The sequence below is a fragment of the Ciconia boyciana genome, chromosome 4 (genome assembly GCF_034638445.1).
Source record: "Ciconia boyciana chromosome 4, ASM3463844v1, whole genome shotgun sequence".
In the NCBI taxonomy this organism is placed as follows: Eukaryota; Metazoa; Chordata; class Aves; order Ciconiiformes; family Ciconiidae; genus Ciconia; species Ciconia boyciana.
The window spans coordinates 193987-218583 of record NC_132937.1 but is presented as its reverse complement, the minus strand read 5'-3'; the positions used below and the strand labels follow the sequence as shown (position 1 = coordinate 218583).

Here is a 24597-nt window from a genome sequence, read left to right as displayed (position 1 = left end):
GAGGGAAGGGATGCCATCCAGAGGCACCTGGACAAGCTGGAGAAGTGGGCCCATGTGAATCTCATGGGGTTCAACAAGGCCAAGTGCAAGGTCCTGCACCTGGGTTGGGGCAACCCCCAGTATCAGTACAGGCTGGGGGATGAAGGGATTGAGAGCAGCCCTGTGGAGAAGGACTTGGGGATACTGGTGGATGAAAAGCTGGACATGAGCCAGCAATGTGCACTCGCAGCCCAGAAAGCCAACCATATCCTGGGCTGCATCAAAAGAAGCATGGCCAGCAGGTCGAGGGAGGTGATTCTGCCCCTATACTCTGGTCTGGTGAGACCCCACCTGGAGCACTGCATCCAGCTCTGGAGTCCTCAGTACAAGAAAGACGTGGACCTGTTGGAGCAGATCCAGAGGAGGGCCACAAAAATGATCAGAACACCTCTCCTATGAGGACAGGCTGAGAGAGTTGGGGTTGTTCAGCCTGGAGAAGTGAAGGTTCTGGGGAGACCTTATTGCGGCCTTTTAATACTTAAAGGGGGCTTATAAGAAAGATGGGGACAAACTTTTTAGCAGGGTCTGTTGTGATAGGACAAGGGGTAATGGTTTTAAACTAAAAGAGGATAGATTCAGACTAGATACAAGGAAGACATTTTTTATGCTGAGGGTGGTCAAACACTGGCACAGGTTGCCCAGAGAGGTGGTAGATGCCCCATCCCTGGAAACATTCACGGTCAGGTTGGACGGGGCTCTGAGCAACCTGATCTAGTTGAAGATGTCCCTGCTCATTGCAGGGGGGTTGGACTAGATGACCTTTAAAGGTCCCTTCCAACCCAAACTATTCTATGAACATTTAGATATTTTGCACTTATGAAATTTTTAAGAATACCATTTAATAATTAAGATACAAAATATCTAAAGACCATCACAGATGCTTAAGGCTACAGAGGAGCCATCAAAGGCTCTATTATGTCTGTTGTTTTATTCAATTTTTTAAAAAAATTAAGGCCAGCCAATGAAAAAATGAAATACCAAGAAAGATGTTTTACTCTTTCTCCATCTCTACCCTGTTTTCTGAGCTACATGACTTGTGCTTTGAGCATAAGTAGCAGGTAAATCTACTTCTACATATTCCATGCAGAAAATCATTCTACAGTTCACGGTTGTACAGCTATGAATATTAATAATTTTCTGAATTATTCTAGAGCTAAGTCAAAGTTGTTTTACAGACAAAAAATAATGGCTTCATTTACATGGACAAGACAGGAAAGTTCACTGGAATATGACAGCATAAGCCCAAAACATTCCCAAGCTGTGTTCAGGAAGCGTTGTACAAAAGACTCTTAGGAGAGACTGGAATTTGGTTTTGTCCCCCACACTATAGAGACAATTTTGCCAATTAGTATAAAGTCAAAATATACCAAAAGGAACAATAGCTAAATTATCTGTTCATTATACAAAATAAATAACAGCAAGGCACCAAGAAGTAATGCTCAGAGCTCTACAGTTAGAGATTATTTTTAATAGAAAGAAAAGTAGGTGTGCATAATCCTCTGGGATGCAGTAACTTGACTGCTTAATTATCAAGCTCCAAACTTCTCTCCCTTACAATGTAATTTAACCACACAATGTCCTTACCGAAGATAACTCTGGAACACTACCATCTATTCAAGAATAATATAATGCCAAGAGCTTCAGAGTGGTCCTGTGTTCCCAACAATGAAAAATATTAAAGTTTAAGGTATTACAAATATTAGACACCTGGGTTCTGAGATGCTTCCAGCTGTATTTGTTCGACTAAGTTTAACAGAAAAGTAGGAAATTAAATTTGACTTGATAATAGAGTCTCACTAGAAGATAAAAATAAAACTTACTTTTCCTTTACTGACAAAAAAAAAAATCGGTTCACATGAGTGAATGCATTAAAGCCAAACATGCAATAGTTGTTTTTAGAAAAATCTTTGCTGGAAAAGAACATTCAAATAAACAGTAATTAGATAGCTATAATTTTTCCCAAAAATAAGAGATGCAAAGAAGAAAATAAGTTTACCTTTATGTATGCAGCTTCTTAAACCATGCTAGAAGGGGGTCTCACTTAATGTTCAAGAAATTTGTAAACAGTAATGGACTTTCATTTGGAGGAATTTAGCTTTTTAACCCAGTATTAAAGATGAAAGTGGGTTTGTTGCACTAATTTTATATATCTGAAGCAGCAAATGTACCACCTATATTATAACATTTACTTGCTCAGATTTTTTAAATTTCACAAAGCCATTATCCATTGTTGCCATGAAACACAGACTGTAGACTGTAGGTACCAAAAGTTATCTTCAATACCAATGTTAAGTAAAAATAAACAGAAACAAAAACTTCCCCTCTCTAAGCAAACACCCCCCCCAAAAAAGCAATAAAAAAAAAAAAAAACCCCAAACCCCACCCCACCCCAACCATGAAGCAGAGCGTTACACTAATTTTCTGAAGCTAGTACAGCAAGAGTGAAAACCCAGAAAACAGTTAACCTACAGTTTACAGAAGGAACTAAATATCTTCAGAAGCTGATTTTTGACTGTATGTTATTTTAAACTGTGTGATTTGCAGCATTTGCCAATTTAAAGCAGACATGCTTGTATTTTTCCTTGCTTCATTTCTTATAGCCCCCCTCCCAACCATACAACAAATACTGTGAATAGGAGCCCAAATACGGTGGATAGGAGCCCAACTATCCCAGACAATCCAGCAAACAACATTATTGTAATGCAGTGGCAGAAAATATGAGATTAAAGACTCTCCTTTTCAATCTTCATCAAAGTTCTGTTGTAGAAGAAAGTTGGCAGTCAAGTTTTCATTCTTCTCACAAGCAAAATATGCTTGTATCACAAGTCCTTCAGGAAACCCTAAAGCCTTTAGCTGAAGAAGAGAAACACATTTAGAAAATACAGTTCATATATTAAGATTCCTTGTGTGTTTAATATCCCAGGCTACCACTTGAGCTAAACAACGTTTGTTTCCACAAATTAAAACAAAATCAGTCTTTAGCAAATAAAGCATAACAAGAAGGAATAGCCTAGTAACCACAGCTAAGTTTTAATTTGAAAAAGTGAATTGAATTAGTGTAGCAAAGCACTTAACAGCACTTTGCTTTCACTGCTGCACTAAATTTCTAAAACAGACCTGTATCACAGCAACATTACAAAATAAATGCTTTGCAATGCTGCAGATAAAGTTAACCTGAAACAAAGCACATTTTGAACTATGGAACTATGTAACAGTTCAGTATCTTTTAAGAAAAGGGGCCTGGAGCAGAAACTTCCAATCTGTCATTTGCAAACCACTGGAAGGTAGCCAGAACACCACATTAAGCCATACTTTTAACTGCTCCAAAGGGTTTTCATTTTCAGAAGTTTGATAACAAAGGCACAGCCATGAGAAATAAACTGATAATAGCCCAGTGTTCAGAAGTGTGGAGCCGGCAGTGTGCCCAGGTGGCCAAGAAGGCCAATAGCATCCTGGCTTGTATCAGAAATAGTGTGGCCAGCAGGACTAGGGAAGTGATTGTCCCCCTGTACTCGGCACTGGTGAGGCCACACCTTGAATACTGTGTTCAGTTTTGGGCCCCTCACTACAAGAGAGACATTGAGGGGCTGGAACGCGTCCAGAGAAGGGCAATGAAGCTGGTGAAGGGTGTGGAGAACAAGTCTTATGAGGAGCGGCTGAGGGAACTGGGGTTGTTTAGCCTGGAGAAAAGGAGGCTGAGGGGAGACCTTATTGCTCTCTACAACTACCTGAAAGGAGGTTGTAGAGAGGTGGGTGTCAGTCTCTTTTCCCAAGTAACAAGCGATAGGACAAGAGGAAACGGCCTCAAGTTGTGCCAGGGGAGGTTTAGATTGGATATTAGGAAAAATTTCTTCACCAAAAGGGTTGTCAAGCATTGGAACAGGCTGCCCAGGGAAGTGGTTGAGTCACCATCCCTGGAGGTATTTAAAAGACGTGGTGTAGACATGGTGCTTAGGGACATGGTTTAGTGGTGGACTTGGCAGTGTTAGGTTAATGGTTGGACTTGATGATCTTAAAGGTCTTTTCCAACCTAAATGATTCTATGATTCTATGACTAATGTCATCTGACATTATGACAATGAAAAAAATCAGAGTATCAGAAAAGGGTTTGTTACTGTGCCAAGTGCACACTAAACCCATTTCACTAAACTCATTTTCATCTTTGTTTTAGCCAAATGAAAGCAAGTAAAGTGTCTTTTTCTCCAGATTGCCTTAAAAAAGCTCAGAGGACCTGCAAAATACTATGTATATACCAGATCAACTCTGAGAGAGACTAGGTCCTACTATCCCTTATCAACCATTATGAGATTTAGTCTCACACTTTCAAACAGCACATGCATTTCAGTAGTAGCATCATGTAGAGCACTCAAGTTTTGAGACGGACTTCTGAGGAAGGGGTAAGCATACTGTACTCCTTGTGGGGCTTTGGAACAGATGAAGCCTACAGCAGCTGTCAAATATTATACCATAAACCTAAACATTATTAACAAGCTCTCTGTGCTAGGTTATGTGGTAAGAGCTCCTCTGCACACCCACAAAGGAGCTCAGAGAGACAAAGGCAGGAGGGGGAGCCCAAATAATACCTTTCCCAGCTCCTTCTAGGCCCATCACAGGAGCCATCAGCCCATCTGCACAAGCCCAGAGGAGCACAAGGGCCCACAATGGCAGGTGGGAATGCAAATTACAGAGTCCAGAGGAAGAAACACCTTGTCCTTCTTGCCCTCACAGGGCTGGCCCAGCAGAGCCATCAGCCCCAGTGTCCAGATGTGAAACACATCAAAATGACCCATCGGGAGAAGCTCTCCAGATCACCTTTTGGACTAAGGGGGTTGCTGCCTAGGGGTGTGGGACACATTATGTGTGTAAGGGTATGTGGAAAGAGAGAGTCTGTTCCTTTAAGGGTATCTGGTCAAGGGCCTTCTTCAGCACAAAAAAGGATAATAAGAAAAAGAGGAAGCCATAAACAAGAACATCCAGGGACACAAACCTGGCGGACAAATGATAAGGGAGGCAGTGATGAGAACCAAACCTGGTCAGTCACACTAATTGATGAGGATGTGTGAGTGTGAGAATGTTTATTCCAGCAAGGTTATCTGATCAGGGACCTTGTCAGTTGGGAAACTAAGGGGAAAAAGGGGGAAACCAGAAACAAAATACACAGAGACACAGACCTGACAGAACAAACATGGAGACAATGACAAGAAACAAACCTCACCAGTCACACTAATTGATGGGCTACCAAGAAACCACAGGCTCCACTTCCAGGAAGATCAACCTGGACTTTGCAGCTGATAAGACTGTAAACCAGAGGCAATCCTGGACTGGGAGGGGTGCAGGAATCCATAGAACTATAGAAATTCATGAAGGGATGTGCAGGGGAAAAGGGGAGCAGGGAGGAACAAAGAGGGGAATAGACAGAAAGGAGTATAAAAGGGGCTGGTCGTGTGTAAAATGGGGCCCATCAATACACTTGCCTGAGCCCTGTACCTGATCACCATAGTCTGTCCTGTCTTCTTATATCTTCTTATTCATTATTTTCTTAACTCTCTCTTTGCGTATTCTCACTCTCTATCCCATGTGCATGTGTGCCGCATCCTAAGTGGCAGGTACTGGTGAGACCTATATGTGTGTGAGTGGAATCTGGTGCCAGCTACTGGAATCACACGGGGGGGTACGGGCACTCTGCAGCCTGTGGTGTCAGCTACTGGAGCAAGTGAGGGTCCTAGCATCAATAGTTGGAAGGGTCATAGCTCTCTGGACCTAGGGATGGTCCTACAGACTTTGCGCCTGGAGTACCAGGTACTGGGGGGACTGGAGTGAGTGGACTGAGTGCCAGCTACAGGAGTCAGACCAGGGGTGTAGGCACCCCTGGACTGTGGTGCCAGCTACTGGAGTGAGTGGGGGTCTTTAACCTCCAGCCATTGGGGCAGAAATGCTGTGTGTCCTGAAAACCAGCTACTGGGAGGGACTGGCGTGAGTCAGTTGAGTGAGGGGCTCAGTGCCAGCAGCTGGAGCAGGACCATGGGTCACAGCCCATGTGCCTGGTGCCAGCTGCTGATGGGGTATGACTGTCTGTATCTTCCCCAAACCATGGGGAGGGAGTGTATTCACTAGCAAACTTTAAGCTGGAGTAGCTGGCAAGTAGGGGGACCTTGGGTCTGGGCCAGGATATCAGGCGGGCAAGGGTCCATGCTGATATCTGGGGGAACCGATGAATGTGGGGTGCCTGTAGGACGAGTGTGTGTGTGTTTGCTAGCAACCATCAAGCTGGACTAGCCGGTGAGTTGGGGACCAGTGAAGCGGGTAAGAGGGCCTGGATTCAAGGCAGGGGTAACAGACGGACAGAGGGGGCCATTTTGGTATTTGGGGGTCCACGAATGTGCGTGTGCTTGTGAATCTAGAGTGTCATGTGTGTGCTTTCACTAGTGAACTTCTGTCTCTACCAGCCAAAGAGGAGGAAGGGGACTTGGCTGTCTGTGCTTATGTTTCATATGAGTCCTATATGTAAGTGCTGTTGAAGGCAGCATCTTGTCTGTGGCAGTCTGTGTAACTGGCTGTGTCAGTGTCCTGTGTGTGTTTGTGTCTCTGGGATACGTGCTCATCTTTGCTACTGGTTGAACCTACAAACAGGAAAGCAGCAGCTGCATCCCTCAGCCTGGGCAGAGACCCTGGGTCCCCAGGCACATGTAGCTGGGCTTCAGCAGCCAGGCAGGAGGTAGTCCTGGGCTGGAGCTGCTGGAGGAGGCAGCCAACCTCTTAACATCCCTTAACAATGTGATGCAGGGGAAATGCTGTATGGGACTGCACAGGATTTATTATGGGATGTGTAGGGGAGGAACCAAATGAGGGAAAAGGGAGGGGTTTAGGTGATTTGGGAGGTACAAGACTGAGAAAATAGAGGGGTAAGGGGATAAAAAGGGCCAGTTGGGTGTGAATAGTTTGCTGGTCAGTATACTTGTCTGGCTAAGCACTGCACCTGATCAGCGCAGTCTGTCCTATCTTCTTATTAAATTCCTTTATAATTTTTTCCTGGGTGAGGGCTCTCTATTCTGTGTGCATGAGTGTGTAGGGGGCATGAGTGCCAGTACCTGGAGTCAGACCATGAGTTGGAGAGCCCATGTGTCTGTGGTGCCAGAAATGGGCGAGTGTGGGTGTGCAAATAAGTGATTGCTAGCAAAGATCAAGCCAGACTAGTCAGTGACTAGGTAAAGTGGCCTGGGAGCAAGGGGGTGAGTGGGTCTCTAAGGGACAACTCTGGGTGTGAGAGTGCCTGTGTTTCTTAAGGGAGAGAGCACAGGGGGGCAGCTATGGGGTCAGGGGACTCCCAGCCAGCTCTGGCTTTGAGAGCACCTGTGTTTCTCTAAGGGTGAGAGCACAGGAAGGGATCAGCTATCGGGACTTGGGAAGTCCTGGCCAGCCCAGTTGCTGGAGGGATCCACCTTGTACATATGTGTGTATATGTATATATATATATTTTTTCTCACTAGTGGACCTCTATTGTGCTCAGCCAGAGAGGGGAGCAGGATGAGGCCATTGGTGCTGTCTGTGTTTGTGTGAGTGCTCTGAGCATCTGTCTGATCTGTGTGGCTGGCCATGTATAGATGTGGTGTATATGTGTGCTCTGTGTGTGTGTGTGCCTACTGGGAATACATCTTCAGCCTCGCTACTTACTGATTGGACCTGGGGACATGAAGTGGCAGCAGCCTTGCCTCTCAGGCTGTTGGTTCTGGCATGATACATTTTCCTCTAACAATCTGAACATAGCTTTATACATGATATGTCTTAATCATGCACAAACCTTGGAGTCAAGGGCAGCAGCCATATAACATTTCAAAGGAGAAAGGCTCACCCTTTCTATAGCTTCTTTTTCCTGAGGTGTTACTTGAATGTAGTTCATGTGACCATTTACAGCTTCTGATACTCCTTCAGTATCATCGCCACCACCGCCACCACCACCACTGCTGCCTCCTCCTCCACCTTGACTGGACTCTTGAACTGGCTCATTCAACATCTGAATAAAATGTTCCTGGTGTTGGCTGATTTGCTGTGGTGCATGGGAGAACAAAAGTAAGTAATGCATTGAGGTAATGTTTAGTTCCGACAATAGACAGCTAACAGTTTTAATGTTTGGTAAATTCAGTAGTCAAGAGAACAAGTTAAAAGCATTTAGAGAAGAGTGATTAAATCTAGCTAACTAGAAGAAATACAATTTCACAGTTAAGCCCAGTTGCAGTGACTGTCCCTCTTCCTGATGCCCTCTACACCTGTCATAAAGGCATTCAAGCATCATTTTTAATGTAATGGAAACCATGTTCTGTACAGTGGCAGCTACTGAAAAGACAATACCATGCTGCAAACTGCTAACATGTTATCTTAGTTAACATCAACATCTCCCTTTTTTCTGAAGTCACACCAATGTTAACATTATTCTATGCCACTTAAAAAGTCACCTGCAATAGCTGAGGGTTTTCCCGTCCTATCTGTTGTAGCAACGCTGGCAACAGGGAAGGATTTTGCTGAATAATTTGTCTCATCTGCTGAAACTGAGGCTGATTTTGTAAAAAATCAAGTGGATGTCCTGAGAAGCAGAGATGTATATTTTTAAAAAACAAGTTACCAAATTTTTTATGAAATAAACATCTACTATATATATATATATAAATAAGTAAAGTATAGCATTTCTAGTATCAAGTTATAATGCAAAGATACATTATTTCATTTGAAGAAGTTTAAATTCTCATTTAAATGTATTGCAAAATTACTTTCAAACTAACTTAGATTTTCCAAATACTGTCAAAACAACCTCCTCATTGACAAACTAAGAAGTGGATTTCATGTCAGGGCCCTATGTGCATCAATTGATCTTAATGGCCCTGACCAGCCTCACCTGGGACCCACACCCCTTGCCTAAAGGCCAGTAGGTCCATTTATGTTCAGACTTGGGCTGTCAGTCCTTGTCTGAGCTATGCTGTGAATAGGCCTGCCTGTAAGTAACCCTGACTTCCTGGCTAGACCCTCCATAGGAATGGGTAGACTATAACCACCCCAATATCTGCTGGAAGGAAATATGGCTGGGCAGAAGCAATACAGGAGGGGTTTTTTTTAATGTATTGAAGATGATTTCTTGATGCAGATGACTGATGAACAGACTAGGGGATATGCTCTGCTGGACCTTCTGTTCACAAACAAGGAAGAACTGGTGGATGATATGAAGGTCAAGGGTGGTCCTGGCTACAGTGACCATGAGACTATCTAGTTTTTAGATCCTAAGAGGAGGGAGCAAGATAAACAGCAAAATTATAATCCTGGACTTCGGGAACTAAATGCTGGCATCTTCAGGGACCTGCTTTGTAGAATTCCATGGGAAAACTGCGCTAGAGGGCAAAGGAACACAGGAGAGCTGGCTGATCTTCAAGGACAGTCTCCTCGGAGCATAAGAATGGTCCATTCCAATGTGCAGACAGTTGAGCAAGTGCAGCAGGACACCATGGATGAACATAGAGTTCCTGACTGAGCTCAAACACAAAAAGGATACACACAAAAGGTGGAAGCAGGGACAGGCTACTTGGGAGGAATGCAAAGATATTGTCCATGCATGTATGAATGGAGTCAGGAAAGCCAAAGCTCAGGTGGAGTTGAAACTAGCAAGGGAGGTGAAGGGCAACAAGAAAGGTTTCTACAAAGACATTGGCAGCAAAAGGAAGGCTAAAGAGAGTGTGTGCCCATTGCTCAGTGGGGCAGGGGACCTAGTGACAAAGGAAATGGAAAAGTCTGAGGTACTCGGTGCTGCCTTTGCCTCAGTTTTCACTGGTAAGGCTTGTCCTCAGGCCTCCCAGGTCCCTGAGCCTCCCAGCAGAGTCTGGGGGAGTGAAGCAGTACCCATAGTAGAGGAAGAAAGAGTTAGATTGCTTAACCCACTTAGACATGCACAAGACCATGCAACCAGATGGGATGCATCCAAGGGTGTTAAAGGAGCTGGCTGATATCATTGCAAGGCTGCAATCATCTTTGAAAGGTCATGGCAATCAGGAGAGGATCCTGATGACTGGAAGAAGGCAAATGTCACACCCATCTTCTAGAAGGGCAAGAAGTAGGATCTAGGAAACTGCAGGCTGGTCAGCCTCACTTCAGTCCCTGGGAAGGTTATAGAGCAAATCCTCTTAGGAGTCCTTTTTAAACACATGAAGGAAAAGAAGGTGACTGGGAACAGCCAACCATGGGTTTTCCAAGGGCAAATCATGCCTGACCAACCTCATTGTTTTCTATGATGAGGTGACTGGTGCTGTGGACGGGGTAGGGCAGTGAATATTGCATACCTTGACTTTAGCAAGTCCTTTGACACAGTCCCCCATAGTCTTCTAATCACCAACTTGGTGGGATATGGGATGAACAAATGGATAATAGGGTGGGTGGACTGCTGGACTCACAAGACTTGTGATGCAAAGTCCAGCTGGGGGCCAGTGGCATCCCTCAGGGATCGATACTGAGACCAATGCTGTTTAATGTCTTCATTACTGACCTGGATGATAGGACATAATACACTCTCAGCAAGTTTGCAGATGACACCAAATGGAGGGGGGGGGTGTGCGATCACTATGCTGGAAGGCAGGGCTGCTGTTCAGAGGCAACTGGAGAACTGGGCTGGCAGGAACCTCAGTTCATCAAGAGCAAGTGCAATATCTTGCATCTGGGATGAAATGCCATCATGCAAACAGGCAGGCTGGGGGCCAACTGGCTAAGAAGCAGCTATGCAGAAAAGGATCTGAGGGTCCTTGTGGACAAGTTGAACAGGAATTGGCAGCACACCCTTGCATCAAAGGCGGCCAACTGCATCCTGGGCTGTATTAGCAAGAGTGTAGCCAGCAGGTCCAGGGAAGTGATCCTTCATCCCTATTCAGCACTTGTGAGACTGCATCTGGAGTAATGTGTCCAAGTTTTGGGGCTCCCCAGTACAAGAAGGATATTGACATACTGGGGTAAGCCCAACCACCAAGTTGGTCAGGAGCCTGGAGCACATGATATGTGGAGAGCATATGAGGAGAGGCAGAGAGCTGGGCCTGTTTAGCCTGGAAAAGAGAAGGCTCAAGCGAAACCTTGTTGCTGTCTAGAACTACCTGATTAGAGAATACAAAGATGGAGCCAGACTCTTCTTGGAGGTGCACAGTGATAGGATGAGAGGCAACAGGCACAAATTGGAAGTATCCAATTAGATTGGGGGGGGGGATTACCATGAGGGTGGTCAAATATTGGAACAGGTTGCCCAGAGAGGTTGTGGAATATCCACCCTTGGAGGTGTTCAGTACTTGACTGGACATGGCCCTGAGCAACCTGATCTAATTAGACCTGTTTTGAGCAGGGGGTTGGGACTTGATGAACTCTGAAGGTTCCTTCCAACCTAAATTATGATTCTATGACCTTAGACCTGACTCACTACCTTCCATTTGTCTGATGATCACTGGACTGTCAAGGGAACCTTTGACCACCACCAAGCCAGCTCTGCTCAGCTACTGTGGGACTGTGCTATGAAGGCACTGGCTGCCTGTGCTGGGGTCATCCTCAGCCTCCCATCTTGCCTTCCCTCATGGAGCAGCCCCCATCTTACTACTCTAACATTTGATAGCTTAAGTGGTCTCACATGGAAGTGGTCAAAACACCTGCACTGGTGAAAAAAAAGCTTTCTTCCTCACACTGACTCAAATAATACTTTATAACAAAGTTAGTGTTGTTTCTTCTTCTCACCCAGCTTCCTCAGAAGATCCCATAGGGCTCTGTCCGTGATTCCCTGCACTTTACCCAGAGATGAGGAATGAATAGTAATGTCATCTGGCAACATACATCAATCTTTAGAACTCTGTTGTTGGTATATCTTCTGTGTTAGATCAATATCTCTCTCTCAATTCAGTCTTGGCCCCTGACATTTCTTAGTTGATTTGAAAACATCTTAAATTAAGGGCATTTTCTGCTGTGTTGAAACACCCCATACACTACTTAGGGAATACATCAAACACTCTAGTCTCTATGTCTTGGCAATTCTTTCCGATGTACATTCAGTAAGGCTTTTCCTAACTATGCATCATTCTTCATGTATTATTTTTTTCTTTCTTAAACTAAAATCTCTGGGGGCAGGCACTATTCCCCTCTGAGATGCACTGCAGAGTGGTGTCTGAATGGATCCCTCAGGCACTATACCTGATTGTATTTATCACATACTTTCCCCATCCCCCCAAACGATCACTGCATTAGTATAGTCACACTCAGCAAGTCACACACTGAGCCATAACAGTAAGAAACCAGGGCTCGGGGGGGAGCCGGCACGGGGGTATTAACCAAAACCATCCTTGTGTGGTTTTAAGTTTAACCTGATATACTGGATCACAGAAGTGGTGCAGGATCACAGCAACATTAGGAATTAGACGCAGCATCAAAGATACACCCCCACAAGTAATTTCTTCCAGGCAAGACAACACTTTTTATTTTACTGCTCTTATCTGATTCACTTAAATCAGTTCACAACCATTGGGTGAACTGATTTAAAGTCACTGAAGCACAGAATCCTTAGGTGCATATGTTTATCATCTCCTCTCAAACACAATGTCTCTTACCTCCTGAAGAACTAGCAGTCATTGTAGATGCTGCTGCTGTCTCCATGGCTGAAGACTGAGAAATACCAGTGCTTGCTGTGTGAGGAGGATCAGCCAAAGCCTGATTAGCTCCAGGGATACCCTAGAGCCACAAATCACATTATTACTTACAGTATGCTCAAAAATATTTATTTTACTGCGCATACTGTTTAATTCACAGAATAAAACTTAATACTTTCACTGTGAATATAAAGCACACAGCCTAGGAAACAAGCAGAAGAAATTAGAACTCCTCGTGCAGTCACAAAACTACAACACTGTTGAAATAACTGAGACAAGATGAAACAGCTCACACTACTGGAGTGCTGGGATGGATACAAGCTCTTCAGGAAAGACAGGCAGGAAAGGGGGGGGTCCCTCTATGTGAAGGAGGATTGAATTTATGGAACTTGTATAGGACAGATGAGAGCCTAGTTGAGAGCATGCATCTCAGGATCATAGAACAAGCTAGTAAGGGTTAATATCATGGTGAGAGTTTGTTACAGACCATCCCATCAAGGTGAGGAAGCGGATGAAGCAAGTCTCTGAATCACAGACCCTGGTTCTCATGGAGGACTTCAACCTTCCTAACATCTGCTAGAAGAGCAACATGGTAGGACATGACCAGTCAAGATTTCTGTCAGGAATAACTTCTTGGTACAAGTACTAGATGGGCCAGTCAGCAGTAATGCACAGTGGAATCTGCTGTTTGTGAACAAGGAGGAACTGGTTGGGGATGCAATAATCACTGGCAGTCTTGGCTGTAGTGATGATGGAACAGTGGAATTCAAGACCCCAAGGGAAATGAGGGAAGCAGGTAGCAAGAGTACAGACCCTGGTCTTCAGGAGAGCAGACCAGCTTATTCAGGAAACTGGTGGGTGGGATCCCATGGGGTACAGCTCTGAAAGGTAAAGGAGCTCAGCAAAGTTGACAGGCCTTTAAGGACAGCATCCTCCAAGTGCAAGGACAGTTCATCCTCATACTCAGAGGAAAAAATAAAATGTAGGTCTATCAGGAGATGGGCTTGGCTAAGCAGGGAAATCATGGCAAAGCTCCAATGCAAGAGGGCAGTACACAGGAGGTAGAAGCAGGGACAGGCAACAAAGGAGAAATTTAGAAACGTTGCCCAGGGATGTAGGGATGGCATTAGGAAAGCCAAAGCTCAACTGGAGTTGATGCTTGCAAGGAACACCAAGGGCAACAAGAAGAGCTTTTACTGCTACATTGCTAGTAAAAGGCTGAACAAGGAAAACGTGGGCTCATGAGCAGGTGATTTAGTGACAGCAGACACAGTTAAGGCTGAGGTACTCGATGCCTTCTTTGCTTCATGCTTCACCAACAAGCTCTCCCAGGCCACTGTACTTAGTGAAAGGGTTTAAGGATGTCAACTGCTAGCAGTGGATGAGGATCAAGTCAGAGATTACTTGTGAGGACTCAACCTGTACAAGTCCATGGGACCCAAAAGGCTGCATCCAAGGGTGCTGAGAAAACTGGCTGATGTCCTTGCAAGGCCACTCTCCATCATCTTTGAAAAGTCAGGGAGATCTCCAATAACTGGACAAAGGCAAATGTTGCACCCATCTTCAAAAAAGGCCAAAAGAACAATCCAGGCAATAATAGGTCAGTCAGCATCACTTTGGTCCCTGGGAAAATCATGGAGACAGTCCCTTTGGAAGCCATTTCTGAGCAGATGAAGGAGGTGGTGATTTGGAACAGTCAGCATGGATTTACCAAGGGTAAATCATACCTGACCAATCCGATTGCCTTCTATGATAAAATAACTGGATTTGTGGACAAGGGAAAAGGAGTGGATGTCATTTACCTTGACTTTAACAAGGTTTTCAACACTGTCTCCCACAGTATTCTTGTATCCAAGTCAGGACATTATGATTTGGATGGGTGGGCAACCAGATAGTTTAAAATAACCTGCTTGCATGGCTGGTTTCAAAGGGTAGTGGTTAATGGGTCATACTCTACCTTGGAGGCCAGTAACAAGTGGAGTACCACAGGGGGTCTATCCTGGGACCTGTCCTGTTTAACATTGTTATTAATGACCTGAAAGAGGCAACAGAGTGCACTCTCATCAAGTTTGCACAAATTTGGGGGTTTGCACAAATTTGGGAGTTGCAGTTAATGTGCTCAAGGGCTCAAGAGCTGCTATCCTGAGGGATCCAGGCAGGCTGGAGGAACGGGCCAACAGGAACCACATGAAATTCAATAAAGACAACTGCCAAGGAAGGAAGAGCCCCTTGTAACAATACAGGCTGGGGACTGACTGGCTGGGGAGCAGCTCTGCTAAAAAGGCCCTGGGGATCCTGGTAGACAGAAAGCTGACCATGAGCCAGCAGTGTGCCCCAGCAGAAAGGCGGCTAACAGCATCCTGGCCTGTATTAACAGGAGCATAACCAGCAAATCAAGCAAAGTGATTATCCCCTTAACTCCACACTCAGACCACATCTAGAATACTACGTATAGAGTTGGCTCCCCCAGGACAAGAGAGACTCAAGCTCTCAATTAGCTTTGAAAGGTCGTGGCAATTGGGGGAAGTTCCTGAGGACTGGAAGAAAGCAAATGTCACTCCTGTCTTCAAGAAGGGCAAGAAGGAGGAGCCAGGGAACTACAAGCTGGTCAGCTTCACCTCGATCCCTGGGAAGGTGATGGAGCAGCTAATCCTGGAAACCATTTCCAGGCACATTAAGAAAATCATCAGGAGTAGTCAGCATGGCTTCACCAAGGGAAAATTGTGCTCAGCTAACCTGATAGCCTTCTACAATGAGGCAAATGGTTTAGTGGATGAGGAGAAGAACAGTAGATGTTGTTTACCTTGACTTTAGTAAGGCTTTTGACACTATTTCCGATAACGTTCTCATAGACAAGCTGACTAGATAAGTGAGGTGGATTGGAACCTGGCTGAACTGCTGGCCTCAAAGGGTTGTGATCAGTGGCAAGAGGTCTAGCCAGTCACTAGTAGTGTACCCCAGGGGTCAATACTGGGGACATTCCAATACTGGGGACCCAGATGATGGGACAGAATGCACCATCAGCAAGTTTGCTGATGATCCAAAATTGGGAAGAGTGGTTGATACACCAGATGGGTATGCTGCTATTCGGAGCTCAATAGGCTGCAGAAATGGGCTGACAGGAAACTCATGAAGTTCAACAAAGGGAAGTGCCAAGTCCTGCATCTAGAGAGGAATAACCCCATGCACCAGTACATGCTGGGGGCTGATTGACTGTAAAGCAGCTTTGCAGAGAAGGACCCGGGGGTCCTGGAAGACACCAAGTTGTACATGAGCCAGCAACATGCCCTGGCTGCAAAGACAGCCAACAGTATCCTGGGCTGCATTAGGAAGAGCATTGCCAGCAGGTTGAGGGAGGTGATCCTTCCCCTCTACTCAGCACTGGTGAAAGCACATCTGGAGTGCTGTCTCCAGTTCTGGGCTCTGCAGGACAAGAGAGACATAGACTTACTGGAGCAAGTTCAGCAAAGGGCCACAAAGATGATAAAGGGACTGGAGCATCTCTCCTATGAGGAAAGGCTGAGAGAGTTGGGATTTTTTAGCCCGGAGAAGAGAAGGGTCAGGGAGGATCTTATCAATGTGTATAAATACCTGAAGGGAGAGTGCAAAAAGGATGGAGACAGGCTCTTTTCAGTGGTGTCCACTGACAGGACAAGAGGCAATAGGCACAAATTGAAACACAGAAAATTCCATCTGAATAGAAGAAACATCTTTTTCACTGTGAGGGTTGTCAAACACTGGAACAGGTTGATCAGAGATATGGTGTCTCTATCCTTGGAGATATTCAAAACCCAAGTGGAAACAGTCCTGGGCAACCTGCTCTAGTTGACTCTGCTTTGAGCAGGAGGGCTTGGACTACACACTCTCCAGAGGTACCTTCCAACCTCAACTATTCTGTGATATCTAGTTTGCACTAGCTAGGTAGCATCTCCCAATGCGTGACTTTGCATTAAAGTACATACTACACAGAAAAATAAAAATGTACTTTGACTCATGTACTAATGTATTTGACATGAGAATGTTCAAGTAAATACAACATTATAATTTTATGTTATAGTGAGGTAAACACAAACGAAGTTATATTAAGCCAACAGAAGCATAGTACATAGAGCTTATGGTGAGGTTATGGACACCATATGGCTGATTGAAGAATACATAAGTTAGCTGGCTGGAAGATAACAGATGTAAGAAAATGGCTCTTTGAATCTTCTTCCTCTAGATAGGGTGTGATGCCCATCGTTCAGCATGTTTTTTCCATATCAGGGTTGAAAATATGAAAAAGCCTCTATGTTTTCAGGATTTGGATAATTTAAAAAATACATTAAAATTATGTAAAAACTTAATTTTGTTTAGTTTTCCTTGTATCTCACTCTGTGCCCTGCCCCCCCCCAGCAAGTAGGCTAGAGTTGGCAAGAGGCTGGGAGGGGACACAGCTGGGACAGCTGGCCCCGACTGACCAAGGGGATATTCCATACCATATAATGTCATGCTCAGGAATAAAAAAAAAAAGGGGGGGGGGGGGGCGTTTGTCTTCCAAGGTAGCCATTGCTCATAAACTGGCTGGGCATCAGTCTGCTTGTGAGGAGAGATAGTGAGTGATTTCCTTTGCATCATTTGTGGGTTTTGTGGGGTTTTTTTCCCTCCTTCCTTCATTTATTAAACTGTCTTTATTTCAACCCATGAGTTTTCTCTCTTTTGCTCTTCCTATTCTCTCCCCCCATCCTGCTGTGGAGGAAGTGAGCAAGTGACTGTGTGGGTGTACAGTTTAGCTGCTGGCCAGGGTCAACCCACCACAGGGAACTACTTAATCACTGGGGGAAGAGGGGAGAAAAGGGAACCAGATGATAGTTTTAACATAACTGAACAATGAAGACCTTTGATAAATTCAGCATAGAATTTACTGGCAGTTAATACAGATTAGAACTGCTGCTATAGTATGTTCTACACATGAAACATATATTACTGTAACCTAACAGAAAAGACAAATACAAAGCTACCATATCGAGATTACATCTAAAAAGGGAAAACTGTATAATGCTCCAGGCAAGACTTAGCTCAGAGTTTAGAAGCATACCAGGATATAATACACCTAAAACTTTAAGCCTGTATTTAGTCCAGAGATACAAGTGCAAGTTTTCCCTGTCACTCTCCCTGTTAGCATTTTATCTGGCTTGATCCACCTACTAAACTTCCCTTCACCCACATTTAAAAAAAATCTTGTGGTAGCTCTGTCTTACTACCAGCTTACAGAACAGCTATATAAACACTTTTTCACATGAAATCGTATTTTTGGGGGAATAAGTATGATGTATAGGTTCTGGTTAATCTTATATAACTGCTGGTTGACTTCACTTATTCAGAGATATTTGTCAGAGCAATCTTCATCCAGACCAGACAAAAAAAGTTTGTTAAACCTTAATGTTTTCCTCTTGAACAGGTTCAAGACAATCTAAGGAACCTGAATGTGCACAAGTCCATGGGACCTGATGAGATGCATCTGTGGGTCCTGAGGGAACTGGCAGATGCCACTATCCATTGTATTTGAGAAGTCGTGGCAGTCAGGTGAAGTTCCCAGTGACTGGAAAAGGGGAAACATAACCCCCACTTTTAAAAAGGGAAAAAAGGAAGACCTGGGGAACTACAAGCCAGTCAGTCTCACCTTTGTGCCCCAGCAAGATCATGGAGCAGATCCTCCTGGAAACTTTACTAAGGCACATGGAAAATAAGGAGGTGATTGGTGACAGCCAACATGGCTTCACTAAGGGCAAATCATGCCTGACAAATTTGGTGGCCTTCTATGATGGGGTTACAGCACTGGTGGACAAGGGAAGAGCAACTGATGTCATCTACCTGGACTTGTGCAAGGCATTTGACACTGTCCTGCATGACATCCTTGTCTCTAAATTGGAGAGACATGAATTTGATGGATGGACCACTTGGTGGATAAGGAATTGGCTGGATGGTCGCGCTCAAAGAGTTGCGGTCAATGGCTCAATGTCCAAGTGGAGACCAGTGATGAGTGGTGTCCCTCAGGGGTCAGTATTGGGACCGGCGCCATTTAACATCTTTGTTGGGGACATGGACAGTGGGATTGAGTGCACCCTCAGCAAGTTTGCAGATGACACCAAGCTGAGTGGTGTGGTTGATACCCTAGAGGGAAGGGATGCCATCCAGAGGGACCTTGACAGGCTTGAGAGGTGGACCTGTCCGAACCTCATGAAGTTCAACAAGGCCAAGTGCAAGGTCCTGCACATGGGTAGGGGCAATCCCAAACATGGATACAGGCTGGGCGGAGAATGGATTGAGAGCAGCCCTGCGGAGAAGGACTTGGGGGTATTGGTGGATGAAAAACTGAATATGAGCTGGCAATGTGCGCTTGCAGCCCAGAAAGCCAACTGTATCCTGGGCTGCATCAAGAGAAGCATGGCCAGCAGGTCGAGGGAGGTGATTCTCCCCCTCTACTCCTCTCTCATGAGACCCCACCTGGAGTACTGTGTTCAGTTCTGGGGCCCCCAGCATAAAAAAAGACATGGACCTGTTGGAGTGAGTCCAGAGGAGGGCCACAAAGATGATCAGGGGGCTGGAGCACCTCTCCTATGAAGACAGGCTGAGAGAGTTGGGGTTGTTTAGCCTGGAGAAAAGAAGGCTCTGGGGAAACCTTATAGTGGCCTTCCAGTACTTAAAGGGGGCTTACAGGAAAGATGGGGAGGGACTCTTTATCAGGGAGTGTAGTGATAGGATGAGGGGTAATGGCTTTAAACTGAAAGAGGGTAGATTTAGATTAGATATAAGGAAGAAATTCTTCACTATGAGGGTGGTGAGGCACTGGAACAGGTTGCCCAGAGAAGTTGTGGATGCCCCATCCCTGGAAGTGTTCAAGGCCAGGTTGGATGGGTCTTTGAGCAACCTGGTCTAGTGGAAGGTATCCCTGCCCATGGCAGGGGGATTGGAACTAGATGATCTTTAAGGTCCCTTCCAAACCAAACCATTCTATGATTCTATGAACTAGACTCTTCAAATCTACTTACTGAATACATTTTCCATTGGTTTAAAACCTGCAAGGTTAATGGTCCTGAAAATGTGTATTTTGTAAACAACGAGCACAGTGACTCAACATCATAACTATTTATCAAAAATTTTACTGCTAAAAAGGTAGTTTCATAACTGGAGTTTGAGGTCACGGTTTTCCTATCAATCTACTGGAAAAGTCAATCTGCATATATCATTAATCCACTCCCCCTGCAAAATAATCACTTTCAAGATTTTAAATCAAGTTCAGATTTGGAAAAAGGAAAAAACACATAAAGAAGTGGTATACTAGAATTAACTTGAGTGTAACCAAAACTAGACACACCGGAAAAACTGATTAAACAACAAGCATCTGTGCATTTGAATTCTTAGATCCATTCTCCCAAGGTTACAATTAGCTTATCAGATTAAGAAATACAATGCAGGAATATAATGCAGGAGGGAAAAAAAGGAAAGGTTTAGATACAAAAACAACTAACAAGATTCCTACTGAGCTGTAGCCATTCTTCGTTTCCTTTCAGACAAATAAAGTTCATTTTAGGCTTAAGAATATACTTTCCAATGAGAAGTTGTTTCTTGCCCAGATGACTTAATTAAAAAACACTATTTAAATTAACAGCAATAAAAAAAAGGACTCAAATCTTTCTGTCCAAAGAGTATATTAATGAGAACACTGAAAATGATCAGTAATAAAGATGAACTATAAGGTTAAAAATGTCCTTACAGATTCTAGTATAAAAATTGAGTGACTATTGTCACAAAGGTCACAAATTTTAATTAAGAATCATTCTTTGAGCTGTCTATAGACAGTTACAGCATATTATTCAGACTGGTCATACTTTCTTTGTTGACTTGTACAATTATGTATATAACTAAAGCAAAAAAAGTTATAGAAGCAGCTAAGGATGAATTTAGTATTTCCTCTAATAAAACATTAGGATCCTCAAAAATCCCTACCTCAGGTCTTCCGGTGCCCTGCTTATAGCTACTGTTCCCTTGTGAACTTCTCTTCCTCTTAAAGATTGCATAATGTTCAAAATATCAACTAATTCAAAGTCAAAATTCCTCTTATATTAGGAAAAAAGTGAAACAAAAGTGTAGATAAAATAAGCTGCTCACCATTAAGAGGTATTCCACTGCTCTGTCAGGATTGTTGAAGCTGGCTCTTAGTGCTGCAATTATTTGCTCATTTTCATAACCCATTGACATGATCTCACTCACCATATTTTCATAGGACTGACCTGTCACTAGAAGATCACTATTTTACAGGAGAGAAATAACACAAATTTAAATTGACAAATGCCATTTTTATTCTAAATTTGAAGCATTCACTCAAAAGAAAACAGTTCATATTAAACTTGCCATGGTTCTGCTGATTTAGTTTCAAGTTTATTTAGAGCTTTTACTATACATACAACTGGAAGGGTAGAGGTACCAGGGACAGAAGACAATGCAGCTTTCTATCAAAGAAAGAGCATTTGTGAAACTCTATATATTAATAATTGAAATAATTCTCCTTCCCTATATTTTCATCTAAGATCAAGGGCATACTCACTGCTAATATTCAATTCCTAACAAAAACAAGCCTCCTGCAGCGTAAGGTTGGACATTAGGCCCTCAAGACAGAAATCTGAGTGTCAAATTCATGTCAGCCGTTGTGGTTTTTCAAATAAAGACTTAACACCATAGTTAGAATGATGACCAACAATAAGTGAGAACTGTGGAAGTAGAAATGCTAAGGCCTGAGTGGGCCTCTTGATCGAACTCTCACCCTGTCTCCTGAAACAATAATCACTGTGTAACCTTCATGATAAATTAGTCCCTGTGCTAAAGAAGAGTTCACATCAGCAGAGTCAATTTCTCTGCTGCTCTGTGTTCTCTTCTATAGCTATAGTAATAAACTGCTTCTGTTCTGACCTGATCTAAATTGTATTCTGGTTATTTCCATGACAGAATTTGGTGCCATGACTTGGATTCACATATCCTGCTTTACCTGGGAGGACTGCAGACTGCTCCCTGCTGAAACCCGTTGGCACCATTCAGAAAGGTACAGGACCTTTTGAAATCCCTACTGGGGCTTCAGCCAAGGGTTGTCTGTAGGCTCCTGTGGCATGCTGAGACTGCTGAATCTGAACTTCTGATAAAGGTTAGTTCAGAATCAAATTGCCAGCTAAAAAAGGAAAGAACAATCACAATTCGGTAAAATTTAGGAGAGGTAGGTCAGGAAAAGTCTAGGTTGGTTTCTGGTATCAATATGGTATGAGCGAACCTGTGCAAATGGTGATTTTTGAGAGCTAGGCATTGACTTCTGCCGCCACTTAGGGGCAGACTCTTGGGGTATCCATCAGCCACCCAGGCTACCCATTGGGAAGGGGCAACTAGCCCTAGCAGTTAAAGATGGTGTGAGCTCTCAGTGTGACTGACCCCATTAACCCTTCCCTGTCTCTGGTTCCAGTATGAGCCTTCTTTGGTAATGAAAGGGTTAAATCCCTGACAATCCCTGACTAAGACCTTACTGTGATACATAGACTTGCATTTTTTTTTTTAGTTTCGCTTGCATCCTTGTTCTCTTTTGTTTTTTTCCCCTGCAAAGATAGTTTTAGTTACCTGCTGAGCAGAGTTGATGATAGGACATTTCCTGTAACTTCTTACCTGATAGGACTAAGCAGGCCTTGAGCAAGCTCGTTAGGCTTCCTAATTAAATCACTGATAAGAGGAACTCAGGACGATTGTGCCAAAGATAAGCACCAAAGAACTAGCTTAAATCGACCCCCTTGTAACATTCCGAGGCCGAAGGAGTGATGAGCTAACTCAATGACTATATATGGACAAAGGAAGCCCAAAGTTCAACTAGCGGACAACGTGAGGAAGACTATGGAAGACCACCGGGGGGTGAAAAGACCCTAACCCTAATTTTACTGCGCATGCTTGGGCTATGTAACTGAATTCTGGGAACTCATCACCATAAGACTGCCCTTTTCAGGAAATCTGATGAATATGTATGATTTTTCTGTATATGAACTGATGTGTTGTGCTAACCTGGCGGAGCACTTGTGGCGGAGCGATGCCCAGTGCTGCCCAGCGCTGCAATAAAGAATACCTGCTTAATAGTCATCCCGACTATTGAGTCCTGATTTCGGCTTTTCACGGCAACAGTTCTGTTGTTGACGACCCTGACCTCAACCAGTATAGTGGGCTCAGGCTAGGCATTGTGACCAGGAGGACCCCTTGGGTGTCTTGTCTCCTTCCGTTTGGTCTCTGGTTCTGGATAGTCACCTTGGGAGTGAAAACCTGTTGCAGATGGAGTGAGCGTGCACTTCACTCGTAAGAGAGAAGTAAAAATATAGTTTATTGATACAGAATAGGGAGTTAACAAAGTTCAATGCGACAGTGTTTTAACAAGATTCGATGGCGAGGTACACTTGATTATTTACTGCATAGAGGACAGGGTCAGACAAAACTGTCAGGGAGACCCTCCCATTGAGTCATGAGGTTCGGAAGGATCCCCTTGCTTTCTAAACTCCTTCTCAGAGAGGAGTCTAGGTGTGGCTAGATCCAGTCCTAGTCCCAGACTTGGTCAACGGTTTATGTCTAAAGGATTATATGTGCGCAATCAATCCTTTATATCACTTAGCTAAGGTTTCAAAGTTTAGCATGCTATTAGTCACTTACCGAGGATCTGTTGCGGCAAGGAATCTCTCAACCTCGAGGAGTAACCTTGAGAGGTGTCCCTGCTCAAGGGGAGATCCTGGCATGCAGCCCGCTGCTGTGCAGGAGAGCTCAAAGGGCTCTTGGGCTGCTCACTATTTATGGGGATAAGATGATTGACCCATAGTCATATTTGCATGCCGACCACAGGTTTTAGTTTCTTCGCATTGCACAATAGCCCTAGGCTATTGTGTTGTTATCTGTCTCCTGAATTCACTTTGAGCTGATGCAGCCATCGTGACCAGATGCATCCATTACAATCACCGCTGGTGGTTATCACCTAAGCAGGGTTACAGGAGATAAAGGTCGGGGGCAGGGGAAGCACACCGTCACAAAGCCTCAGCTGATCACTTTTAGAGGATTAAGTCAAAGCTCTGTCTTCTCAGGGACACCTGAACCTCTTTGCTTATCCCTCTTTGCCATGAACTGGGCTTACTGCCCCACTGAGGATCCAAGCAACACAGGCTCCCTCTCACTTTCCTTTGTTTCCCCTGAATGAGTGAAAATGTGAACCGAACAACCAAAGGAAGTTCCGCTGCCCCCAAAGGGAACTCCAGCATATTATAGGTATACGCAGTACTCTCCTAAAGCCTGAAGGTACTTAGACAAATGGAATTTCTGGACAAAAAATGATCCTTCAAAACAATTCCCTCTAGAAGGTACCTTAACTTAGATAAAATAGTGCACTTAAGATGCGATGCATTTTTAAATTGGTATGAGGAGGCCTCTAAAGGAAAACAGAATCCCAAACTTGAAGTTTGAGAGACTTACAGGAAAAAAATAATTGAAAGATCAAGTAAAGCATCTTAAGGGACAGTTTAAAAAAAGCACTTGGTGGCCGCCAAAACAGAATGTGGCTTACCTTTTGCCTGAAAAAGTGAAATCATACAAATGCATGTTGGAGTATGACATGAATGTGGAGTGCCTGTGAGACAAGTGTGTGAGCGAGCATGTGCATGTTTGGTGCATCAAGCTGGACCAGCCGACAAATAAGACCTGTGAAGCAGGTAAGAGGGCCTGGAATCTAGGCAGGGGTAATGAAAGGACAGAAGGGTCTGTGCTGGTACTCAAAGGGATCCACGAATATGTGTGTGCTTGTGAATCTAGAGAGTGTCTTGTGTGTGCTTTCACTAGTAAACTTTTATCTCTACCAGCTGAAGAGACCAGACTTGGCTGTCTG

The 24597-nt window shown here is 44.2% G+C and overlaps 1 protein-coding gene across 1 annotated transcript; it reads right to left on the bottom strand.

Moving 5' to 3' along the window:
- Nucleotides 1-2778: 2778 nt before the first annotated feature.
- On the bottom strand, nt 2779-24314 carry LOC140650722 (UV excision repair protein RAD23 homolog B-like). Its single transcript, XM_072859424.1, has 6 exons — nt 24280-24314; nt 20829-20967; nt 12642-12762; nt 8490-8617; nt 7889-8083; nt 2779-2892 (listed from the first exon to the last, which is right to left on the bottom strand). Exons 1-6 carry the CDS (start codon nt 24312-24314, stop codon nt 2779-2781), a joined length of 732 nt encoding a protein of 243 aa, XP_072715525.1.
- Nucleotides 24315-24597: the final 283 nt, after the last annotated feature.

Excerpts from the sequence above, each read along its gene's own strand:
- LOC140650722 (XM_072859424.1), bottom strand. The coding sequence starts at position 24,314 with ATGCATTTGTATGATTTCACTTTTTCAGGCAAAAG. Across the intron at positions 20,968-24,279 it reads TTCACTTTTTCAGGCAAAAG|TGATCTTCTAGTGACAGGTC; the intron begins GTAAGCCACATT and ends CCTGTAAAATAG. Across the intron at positions 2,893-7,888 it reads AAAAAGAAGCTATAGAAAGG|CTAAAGGCTTTAGGGTTTCC; the intron begins GTGAGCCTTTCT and ends TCTCTTCTTCAG.